The sequence below is a fragment of the Pristiophorus japonicus genome, chromosome 11, assembly GCF_044704955.1.
Source record: "Pristiophorus japonicus isolate sPriJap1 chromosome 11, sPriJap1.hap1, whole genome shotgun sequence".
Classification (NCBI taxonomy): Eukaryota; Metazoa; Chordata; class Chondrichthyes; family Pristiophoridae; genus Pristiophorus; species Pristiophorus japonicus.
This window is the reverse complement of record NC_091987.1, coordinates 44,916,480-44,928,833: the sequence shown is the minus strand read 5'-3', so window position 1 is coordinate 44,928,833 and position 12,354 is coordinate 44,916,480. Positions and strand designations below refer to the sequence as shown.

General features: G+C 42.1%; 1 protein-coding gene across 4 annotated transcripts in view; it reads right to left on the bottom strand.

Moving 5' to 3' along the window:
- The window catches only part of igsf11 (immunoglobulin superfamily member 11), a 344,662-nt gene that overhangs the window by 160,094 nt on the left and 172,214 nt on the right, over positions 1-12,354 (bottom strand). Inside the window, exon 2 of one of the 4 annotated variants that reach the window (XM_070893381.1) lies at positions 2,823-3,034. The exons of the other annotated variants lie outside the window; for them this stretch is intronic. Within the exon in view, the coding sequence (XP_070749482.1) occupies positions 2,823-2,847 (25 nt within the window). The 5' untranslated portion in view covers positions 2,848-3,034. The remainder of the gene's footprint in view (positions 1-2,822; positions 3,035-12,354) is intronic. 4 annotated transcript variants of the gene reach the window in all.

The window sequence follows — 12,354 nt, the reverse complement described above, 5'->3', positions numbered from 1 at the left end:
TAAAAGAGATGGCGGAAGTTAGAGCAGATGCATTCGTTATAATCTACCAAAATTCTCTGGTCTCTGGGGCGGTACCATCGGATTGGAAAGCAGCTAATGTAACGCCTCTGTTTATAAAAGGGGGCAGACAAAAGGCAGGTAACTATAGGCCGGTTAGTTTAACATCTGTAGTGGGGAAAATGCTTGAAGCTATCATTAAGGAAGAAATAGCATGACATCTAGATAAGAATAGTGCAATCAAGCAGACGCAACATGGATTCATGAAGGGGAAATCATGTTTAACTAATTTACTGGAATTCTTTGAGGATATATCGAGCATGGTGGATAGAGGTGTACCGATGGATGTGGTGTATTTGGATTTCCAAAAGGCATTCGATAAGGTGCCACACAAAAGGTTACTGCAGAAGATAAAGGTACGCGGAGTCAGAGGAAATGTATTAGCATGGATCGAGAATTGGCTGGCTAACAGAAAGTAGAGAGTCGGGATAAATGGGTCCTTTTCGGGTTGGAAATCGGTGGTTAGTGGTGTGCCACAGGGATCGGTGCTGGGACTACAACTGTTTACAATATACATAGATGACCTGGAAGAGGGGACAGAGTGTAGTGTAACAAAATTTGCAGAGGACACAAAGATTAGTGGGAAAGCGGGTTCTGTAGAGCACACAGAAAGGCTGCAAAGAGATTTGGATAGGTTAAGCGAATGGGCTAAGGTTTGGCAGATGGAATACAATGTCGGAAAATGTGAGGTCTTCCACCTTAGAAAAAAAAACAGTAAAAGGGAATATTATTTGAATGGGGAGAAATTATAACATGCTGCAGTGCAGAGGGACCTGGGAATCCTTGTGCATGAATCCCAAAAAGTTAGTTTGCAGGTAATCAGGAAGGCGAATGGAATGTTGGCCTTCATTGCGAGAGGGATGGAGTACAAAAACAGGGAGGTTCTGCTGCAACTGTATAGGGTATTGGTGAGGCCGCACCTGGAGTACTGCGTGCAGTTTTGGTCACCTTACTTGAGGAAGGATATACTAGCTTTGGAGGGGGTACAGAGATGATTCACTAGGCTGATTCCAGAGATGAGAGGGTTACCTTATGATGATAGATTGAGCAGACTGGGTCTTTACTCGTTGGAGTTCAGAAGGATGAGGAGTGATCTTATAGAAACATTTAAAATAATGAAAGGGATAGACAAGATCGAGGCAGAGAGGTTGTTTCCACTGGACGGGGAGACTAGAACTAGGGGGCACAGCCTCAAAATACGGGAGAGCCAATTTAAAACCGAGGTGAGAAGGAATTTCTTCTCCCAGAGGGTTGTGAATCTGTGGAATTCTCTGCCGAAGGAAGCAGTTGAGGCTAGCTCATTGAATGTATTCAAATCACAGATAGATAGATTTTTAACCAATAAGGGAATTAAGGGTTATGGGGAGCGGGCGGGTAAGTGGAGCCAGGTTCACGGCCAGATCAGCCATGATCTTGTTGAATGGCGGAGCAGGCTCGAGGGGCTAGATGGCCTACTCCTGTTCCTAATTCTTATGTTCTTATGTAAGTGGCTTTCTGGGCCTCTTCAGAAGGCAGATTCTCTTCCCTGAAGGACAATGGTGAATCAGCTGAGAGTTATGACGATCCAGCAACTGTCGTCATTATTTTTCTGGCACGAGCCCATAAATTATCAGATTTTATTAAGTTCAATTTCATATAGTAGAATTTTAACAACCACTGTGTTGCTCGTCGAGTACCATAACTACTACACTACCTCACCCAGTGTAAACCAATCAATTTCCATAAATATAGGTGTAGATACGCAAATGGATGTAGATAAGGATGTTGATTTGGATAGCGATGTAGGTGTGGTGTTAATGTAGGTGTGCATGTAGGTATGGATGAAGATGCAAGTGATGTACATGTAGATGTTGGTGTTGTTATAGGTACAGGTGTGGGTGTAGATGTTGGTGTAGTTATAGGTACAGGTGTAGGTGTAGATGTTGATGCAAGTATAGGTACAGGTGTTGGTATAGATGTTGATGCAAGTATAGGTACAGGTGTAGGTGTAGATGTAAGTGATGTACATGTAGATGCCAGTATAGGTGTAAGTGTAAGTATAAGTATAAATGTGCGCAAACTATTTGCTTCAGATTTAAAACTAACAAGCCTCAATCAAGACGAGAGGCTAGAAATTACAGTTGGTGGTGTATTCATGAATATTTAGTTTGCTTGCATCAAGCTCCTTTCTCTGCTATGTTAATGAAAGTGTTAACCCATTCAGATAATAGGGTAGATCCATGATGAGATAGATTGTACATGGACTGTGGAAGCAGCATGTGTGATGGGGTTTTTTTGTTCCATGACTTCTTGTGTTATCGACTTCTCGAACACCCTATGAAACCATGCCACACGGTGTGATATAATCCTGAAACAGATAGGCATGATTGCATTACAGGATAGTGTCTGCATGGTTTCAAACCACAAGGCAATCACACAGCAGAACACGAGAGTCCATGTTAATAATAAATGCCTCCAGCTACTCTTGCCTTTTGCCCTTGAGATGTGAATGAATACAGTCCTGTTTAGTCAATTCGTTTGTAATTGGTATTGATCAAAGTTAGGTCAGCCATGAGCGTCACATGATAGAGCTACTATTGGTGCTCGAAAGCTCAGACAATACCTTATTGTAATCTTTCAGATCATGTGACTTTTAAAATATGACAGGAAAAGACAACCTCGCCAATGCTGTGCTTAAAAAGTCAAGCCTAATACTTCAATACAAAGTTGGGTTCACATATATAGTATTAGTGTTACGTGATAATTGAAACTAAGTAATGACTTACCACTACGTCCACACCCCCACCCCATCCCCCCAATAAAGCGATGGGTGGGTGGAACTGGGGAGGATGGATGGAAGGATAATTCAATGAATGATGACCACTCTACGAGGTAGGTAATCTATCCTATGCACTTTTGCTCCATATGTTTCACACATCATAGTAGTATGGTAGTATGGGGAGGCATCTGGGTAGAATCCCGAATGAGGGCAAGTGATCTGTTGCAGAAAATGGTTCATTACCAGTCAGGTTCACTCAGATATAATGCAAAATGTGGTATTTAGCTACCTGCAATATGTAGAAATTTTCATGATATAACACGGGACGCTGCCGAGAAGCAAATCACTTGATCAAGCCATACACCAGTTGTCAGCACACAATCACCAAAGGCATTGATGTGGGCTTCAGTTAAATTTAGATAGTAAAGTTTAGTCAATCTGTGAGGATTGCTCCAAGTGGCAGCCTTGCATATTGGAATCTGATGGAGAAATGCCAAGGATGCCGTCATAAAATGAGTTGAATAACCCTCAACTCAGTTCCAAACAAGATGTAAACAATGCAAGATGAACCCAAGTACCATTTGGCTATCTGTTGTATGACTAGTTTGCCTTTATAAATCATCAGCAAACTCCAAACTCCCCAACACACAACCTCTTGACCATCAATTTTAAAGGTTGGAAAATCAAAAACCGAGGCTGCCAACACATGCCAAGAGTGTGAAAGCAGAAAAGCTCAGTCGGTGGGTCTGCCACTCTCAAAAAGAGGGAGAATGGCCAACATCAAGGGTGCAGAACACCCCTCTGCCTTCCGGCACTGTGTTCTGACGAAGGGTTCCCGTGCCAAATGTCCAACCAGTTCCCCTCCTCTGGACACTGACAAGCCACATCACTAGTAGTCGTGCTTTAAAGAAAATAGAGAAAACAGTTAAAGTTACAAAAGTCAGGGCTGCAGAGTGCCAAGGAGAAATATTCAATACTGTTCCTGAAGCTTGTTTTGTGTTTTGTTAGAATAGTGTAGGAGAGGGAGACAGAGGTCAAAGGTCACAGGTGGTGTTTAAGTGGTGAGTCACAGGGAGCTCAGGGTCACACTGGTGGGCCACATGGACGTATTTAACAAAACAGTCTCCTATCCCAGTATAATGGAGACCACTCGGTGACAAGTCTCACACAGAAGGAATGTTTGCAGCCCTGGACAGTGGTGTGAGAGGAGGTGAATAGGCAGGTATTACATAGGAAGGTGCCAGAGAAAGGGTAGCTGGATGTTGCGGTGATTTTAAAGTATGGAAAGGTCTCTCCAGACAGCAGAGGAGGAGGAGAGGGGAGATGTGTCGAGCTCATGTTGAAGATGGCAAAAATGGTGAAAGGTGATTTGGCAGAATTTTAGGAGGAACCTTAATGCACTAAAACCAAGCTATATTTTAACTAAACACAGAGAAATGTTAAGTTTATTGTGCAATAAAATTAAAAAAATTATGTGTCCTAGATTTAAGGGTCATTAGTAATTGTTCCAAAGTACAGTTTTTGCATTACATCCAAATAAGCAGGATAATTATATACATATAGAAATAAAATTTATACATAATTCAAAATATTCAAAACTGGTTAGACAGCAGTTAGAATATTGTCATATTTTAGGTATCCGACTTTAGGAAAGATGTTAAGTCCAAGAAAAAGATCCTCAAGATATTCTCTAGGTTGATAGCAACAATTATAAGCTTTAGTTGAGAGGAATGACTAGAAAAACCAGAGAATGCAATGTGATGGAGGTGGTTAAAACCCAAGCCACATTTCACCACAGCCCTCGAGCTGACTCCATACAGTTGGAATAGCTTGCGGCAGGCAAGATACTATTTTTTTTATTTTATAAGAATACAATTTAGAACACACACACTGAAGTGACCCAGATACCTATCTCAAAAACAGTTACAAGCTAAGGCTCAGTTTTCTAGCAAAAAGCCTCAAGGCTGCCCAGCAGTAGGCCTAGGGGAGGATCACAGCAATGGTGTAAATGAAGTGGTAAGTCAATCCCCACAATTTTCAGGATGCTACTATTCTGTTTCTTCCTGGTGAGAGGCCACAAAATCTACCCCATTATCAAAATCTTCAGAATGTAGTTAAATGGGAAGAGGATTATAAGCCACTTCAAGAGAGCATAGGTTAGTAGATTCGGCAGTTAATTATTGGATGACATTTAGTGCAGAGAATGAGCCAATACCTTTTGTGAGGAATAGTGAGACATCACAAACAGTAGAATCTTAGAATGGCCTCCTGCTATGCTGTAACCATTCAGCCCATCGAGCCCGTGCTGGCTCTCTGCAAGAGCACTTCAGCTCGCCCCACTCCCCTGCACGTTCCTCTTAACCCTGCAATTTTTTTTCCTTTAGGTACTTATTAAATTCTCTTTTGAAAGCCATGATTAAATCTGCATCCACCACCTCTTCATAGAAACATAGAAAATAGGTGCAGGAAAAGGCCATTCGAGCCTGCACCACCATTCAACATGATCATGGCTGATCATTTTTGCAACTTTCGTACCCCGTTCCTGCTTTCTCTCCATATCCTTTAGCCGTAAGGGCCACATCTAACTCCCTTTTGAATATATCTAATGAACTGGCCTCAACAACTTTCTGTGGTAGAGAATTCCACAGGTTCACAATTCCCTGAGTGAAGAAATTTCTCATCATCTCGGTCCTAAATGGCTTACCCCTTCGACTGTGACCCCTGGTTCTGGACTTCCCTAACACCGGGAACATTCTTTCTGCATCTAACCTGTCCAATCCTGTCAGAATTTTATATATTTTTATGAGATCCCCTCTCATTCTTCTAAATTCCAGTGATTATAAGCAGAGTCAATCCAGTCTTTCTTCATAGGTCAGTCCTGCCATCCCGGGAATCAGTCTGGTGAACCTTCGTTGCACTCCCTCAATAGCAAGAATGTCCTTCCTCAGATTAAGAGACCAAAACTGTACACAATATTCAAGGTGTGGCCTCACCAAGGCCCTGTACAACTGAAGTAAGACCTCCCTGCTCCTATACTCAAATCCTCTCGCTCTGAAGGCCAACATACCATTTGCCTTCTTCAACGTCTGCTGTACCTGCATGCCAACTTTCAATAACTGATGTACCATGACACCCAGGTCTCATTGCACCTCCCCTTTTCCTAATCTGTCACCATTTAGATAATATTCTGCCTTTGTTTTTGCCACCAAAGTGGATAACCTCACATTTATCTACATTATACTGCATCTGCCATGCATTTGCCCACTCACCTAACCTGTCCAAGTCACACTGTAGCCTCTTAGCATCCTCCTCACAACTCACATTGCCACCCAGCTTAGAGTCATCTGCAAACTTGGAGATATTACATTCAATTCCTTCGTCTAAATCATGAATGTATATTGCAGGGGTCCCAGCACTGAACCTTGCGATATCCCACTAGTCACTGCCTGCCATTCTGAAAAGGACCTGTTTATTCCTACTCTTTGCTTCCTGTCTGCCAACCAGTTCTAAAGCCACCTCAATCCATTTACCCCCAATAACATGTGCTTTAATTTTGCACACTCTCTTGTGTGGGACCTTGTCAAAAGCCTTTTGAAAGTCCAAATACACCACATCCACTGGCTCCCCCTTGTCCATTCTACTAGTTACATCCTCAAAAGATTCGAGAAGATTTGACAAGCATGATTTCCCTTTCATAAATCCATACTGACTTGGACCGATCCTGTCACTGCTTTCCAAATCTTTAATAATTGATTCCAACATTTTCCCCACTACCGATGACAGGCTAACCGGTCTATAATTCCCTGTTTTCTCTCTCCCTCCTTTTTAAAAAAAAAGTGGGGTTACATTAGCTACCTTCCAATCCATAGGAACTGATCCAGAGTCTATAGAATGTTGGAAAATGACAACCAATGCATCCACTATTTCTAGAGTCACTTCCTCAAGTAATCTGGGATGCAGACCATCAGACCCTGGGGATTTATCGGCCTTCAGTCCCATCAACTTCCCCAACACAATTTCCTGACTAATAAGGATTTCCTTCAGTACCTCCTTCTCGGTCGACCCTCCGTTCTAGTATTTCCGGAAGGTTATTTGTGTCTTCCTTAGTGAAGACAGAACCAAAGTATTTCTTCAATTGGTCTGCTATTTCTTTGCTCCCCATTATAAATTCACCTGATTCTGACTGCAAGGGACCTACATTTGCCTTCACTAATCGTTTTCTCTTCACATATCTAGAGAAGCTTTTTCAGCCAGTTTTTATGTTCCCTGCAAGCTTACTCTTGAACTCGATTTTTCCCCTCCTAATTAAAGCCTTTGTCCTCCTCTGCTGAATTGTAAATTTCTCCCAGTCCTCAGGTTTGCTGCTTTTTCTGGCCAATTTTTATGCCTCTTCCTTGGATTTAACACTATCCCTAATTTCCCTTGTTAGCCATGGTTGAGCCACCTTCCCAGTTTTATCTTTATGCCAGACAGGGATGTACAATTGTTGAAGTTCATCCATGTGATCTTTAACTGTCTGCCATTGCCTATCCACCATCAACCTTTTAAGTGTCATTCGCCAGTCTATCCTAGCCATTTCACGTCTCATACCATCGAAGTTACCTTTCTTTAAGTTTAGGACTCTAGACTCTGAATTAACTGTCACTCTCCATCTTAATGAAGAATTCTACCATCTTATGGTCTCTCTTCCCCAAGGGGCCTCGCACAACAAGATTGCTAATTAATCCTCTCTCGTTACACAACACCCAGTCTAGGATGGCCAGCTCTCTAGTTGGTTCCTTGACGTATTGGTCTCGAAAACCATCCTTTATACACTCCAGGAAATCCTCCTCCACCATATTGCTACCAGTTTGGTTTGCCCAATCTTTATGCAGATTAAAGTCACCCATGATAACTGCTGTACCTTTATTGCACGCATCCCTAATTTCCTGTTTGATGTCATCCGCAACCTCACTACTACTGTTTGGTGGTCTGTACACAACTCCCACTAGCGTTTTCTGCCCTTTGGTGTTCCGCAGCTCTACCCATACAGATTCCACATCATCCAAGTTAATGTCCTTCCTTACTACTGCGTTAATCTCCTCTTTAACCAGCAAATCTACCCCACCTCCTTTTCGTTTGTCTATCCTTCCTTAATATTGAATACCCCTAGATGTTGAGTTCCCAGCCTTGGTCACCCTGGAGCCATGTCTCCGTAACCACAATTACATCATATCTGTTAACAGTGATCTGTGCAGTTAATTCATCCACCTTATTATAAATGCTCCTCACATTGAGACACAGAGTCTTCAGGCTTGTTTTTTTAATACTTTGTCCTTTTAGAATTATGTTGTTATGTGGCCCTTTTTGATTTTTGCCTTTGATTTCTCTGCCCTCCACTTTTCCTGATCTCCTTTATACCTTTTGCTCCTGCCACATTTTACTTCCCTCTGTCTTCCTGCATAGATTCCCATTCCCCTGCCATATTAGTTTAAACTCTCCCCAACAGCACGAGCAAACACTCCCCCTCGGACATCGGTTCCAGTCATGCCCAGATGCAGACCGTCTGGTTTGTACTGGTCCCACTTCCCCCAGACCCGGTTCTAATGTCCCAGGAATTTGAATCCCTCCCTCTTGCACCATTCCTCAAGCCACGTATTCATCTTAACTATCCTGCTATTTCTACTCTGACTAGCACTCTGACTGAGATTACTATCTTTGAGGTCCTACTTTTTAATTTAATTCCTAGATCCCTAAATTCAGCTTGTAGGACTTCATCCCGTTTTTTACCTATATCATTGGTACCTATTACGCACCACGGCAACTGGCTGTTCACCCTCCCCCTCCAGAATGCCCTGCAGCCGCTCAGAGTCATCTTTGACCCTTGCACCAGGGAGGCAACATGCCATCCTGGAGTCTCAATTGCGGCTGCAGAAGCGCCTATCTATTCCCCTTACAATAGAATCCCCTATCACTATAGCTCTCCCACTCTTTTTCCTGCCCTCCTGTGCAGCAGAGCCACCCCTGGTGCCATGAACTTGGCTGCTGCTGCCCTCCCCTGATGAGTCATCTCCCCCAACAGTACCCAAAACGGTGCATCTGTTTTGGAGGGAGATGACTCCAGGGAACCCCTGCACTACCTTCCTTCCACTGCTCTGCCTGATGGTCACCCATTTCCTATCTGCCTCTGTAATCTTTACCTGCGGTGTGACCAACTCACTAAACGTGCTATTCACGACATCCTCAGCATTGCAGATGCTCCAGAGTGAGTCCATGCGCAGCTCCAGTGCCGCAATGTGGTCTGTCAGGAGCTGCAGCTGGACACACTACCTGCACATAAAGTAGTCAGACTTCTCACATCGCACAGGAGGAGCATGACACGGGTCTGGGCTCTCCTGCCATGACTTAACCCTTAAGTTAACTTCATTTGGCAACAATGCCAAAAGGTTACCTACTGAAAAGATAAGAAAACGAAAAAGATTAAATACTTACCAATCCACCAGCCAATCACTTACCCGCTTGGCTGTGACATTACACTGATTTCTTATTACTTATTTGTTTATTCTTGTCCCTGCAGCAGCTAGCTGCTTTGACTGCCCAAACTCCTGGCCTTTTATAGGCCTCGATCCTCGACCTCCTGCTGCTTCGACTGCCCGAACTCCTGGCCTTTTATAGGCCTCGATCCTCGACCTCCTGCTGCTCACGACTGCTGCTTCGACTGCCCGAACTCCTGGCCTTTTATAGACCTCGTTCCTCGACCTCCCGCTGCTCTGGACCGACTTCAGGAAGTACATTCCAGTTCCTAAGCACACGCTGCATAAAAAGGTTTTTCCTCATGTCGCCTTTAGCTCTTTTGCCAATCAGCTTAATACTGTGTCCTTTGGTTCTCGACCCTTCTGCCAATGGGAACATTTTCTCTCTCTCTACTCTGTTTAGAGCCTTCACGATTTTGAACACCTCTATCAAACCTCCTCTCAATCTTCTCTGCTCGAAGGAGAACAATCCTAGCTTCTCTAGTCGATCACGTAACTGAAATCCATCATCCCTGGAACCATTCTCATAAATCTTTTCTGCACTCTCTCTAAGGCATTCACATCCTTCCTAAAGTGTGGTGCCCAGAATTGGACACAATACTCCAGTGGTTTATAAAGGTTCATCTTAATTTCCTTGCTTTTGAACGCTATGTCTCGATTTATGAAGCCCAGGATCCTTTATGCTTTTTTAAACTGCTCTCAACCTGCCCTGCCATCTTCAATGATTTGTACACATATACCCCCAAATCTCTCTGTTCATGCACCCGCTTTAGGATTGTACCCTTTAAGTTTATATCGCCTCTCCTCGCTCTTCCTACCAAAATGTATCACTAAATGATAAAACTACAACAGGAGTAGGAAAGCAGAGAGACTTAAGGGTTCAGGTACACAAATCTTTAAAAGTGGGAGGGCAAATTGATAAAGCTATAAAAAGAAAATATGAGATCCTCGGTTTTTCAAATAGAACAAAGAGAACAAAACAGAAGAAATGCTAAACGTATAAAAAAAAATTTGAATATTGTATTGTATTTTAGGTGTCCGACTTTAGGAAAGATGTCAAGTCCAAGAAGAAGATACCAACGACGTTCTCTAGGTTGATATCAAGGATGACAGGCTTTAGTTGTGAGGCAAGACTAGAGACACCGGAGGTGTTGATGCGATGGAGGTGGTCAAAATGATGAGGGTTTTTGATAAAGGTAAATAGTGAAATCTTATTTTCAATGGTCAGAGAGTTGGTAATTAGAGAGCATAAATTTAAGATCACCACAAGAACAAAAGAAGAGGTTAGGAGACTTTTCTTAGGACATGGAATGCCCAACCAGAAACAGAAACCGAAAGCAGAAATCATGACAGCTTTTAAAAGGGAAGTGGATAAAATATTTGAAACAAGGTAACAGGATATTGGAAAAGTCCAGTGGAATGGGACAAAGGAGGTTAGCATAGGGATGGTTTACCAAATTGTCTCCTCCTGATGTGTAAAATTCTACAATTCTATGAACTGAACCAGTGACTGACACAGTGGTGGTGCAGAGTGATGTTTAATCCACTGATTGTCATTTATGAAGACAAACAAGCAGACACAAAAATCTAAACATGGTTGGCATGTGTGCTCTATATTATCAAGCTAAAATAATTGAATCCCCTTTTGACATCCTTAAGTGCTATTTGAAAGCACTTATTTTTTTCCCTCAAAGTGCTACGTGAACATCGCTAGTGTGTGTAGTATATGGAAAAAAAGTTATCCCCAGTAAGATAAGTCAATAAGAAATTCTGATACCACTTCCAACCTAATCATGTGGGAGTCAAATTCTATCTCTGTCTACCTCGAGAGCCCAACCAGCAAAACAAAATAATGGTAAACTGAGCATGGATAAAAATAAAATACTTGTTTTTTTATTTTGAAAAACACACTCAAAGGCAGAAATAGGTCTTGGGATTGAGAGGATGCTGCTAAACTGTTTAACCTTTCCCCTTGTGGCTGATCTTAGCTGACACTCTCAATGTGTTACTGTCTGGTAACATACCAAAGACTGTATGTTATACTAGATTATATAGATACATGTATGCTGAGTTTATAATTTAATTGCCCCTATATTACAAACTGCAGAACCTGTCGGAATGTAATTAAATATTCAAAATCACTTGGGGTAGATTCTGGCTTTATACAGTAGTGTAAAACGAGCGATAGCGAGTCAGCAGTCCGTTTTACATCTCAGTCAATGGAAATAAAAATTGGGAGAGATGTAAAACAGGCTGCCGACTCGATCACCTGTTTTACACTATCGCAGTGTCAAAATCTACCCCCTTGTTCTAAAATATCAACAGCTTTGTCTGAAGTTGCTACAGTAAGTGGTCCACACTTTTGTTTCTTGATGGAAGCAGATGGCAGTAGACAACACAGAATCATGTCTGCATTAGGTAAGCCAGCAACAGTTTACAACATTCTAAGCTGGGACCCCTGAACAGCTGCATACGATCTATTTACATGTTACAAATCCCAGACGAAATTAGGGATGATGTGAACTGCGGCTAACTGTTTGTTTAGAGGTAAAATTACCATGACATTGCACTATCCATATTAACCCTGTGAGAAATCAGTGTGCACCCCACATGATACACAATTTACCAGATTAACCCCTTCAGGCATAGAAGCGTTTCACTCCAATGCCAAATGGCAACGGTATATTACTTAAATAATCAATACTTCGCCATACTAGACCTGACTGCTAGAAATCACTCTTATTTTCTCTGCTTCCGATCATAATTTCTGATCGACAAACAGTGATTCAACCTGTAGTCCATGACTCTGAATCTCCTTGAATGTTCCATTGTCAATGACACAACATTTTTCACAATTTAAGGACAGAAGAGACAGACACTACTTTGTGTTTTTACAAAATAAATCAAAATACAGGTATAAAGTAAACCATAATATATTACTAGATATCCTGACCGTGGATAAAAACTAAAAGATAATTTATTTTTTAAGTGCAAATTTAATTTCAACTATCATTTTGTTGAAATGCA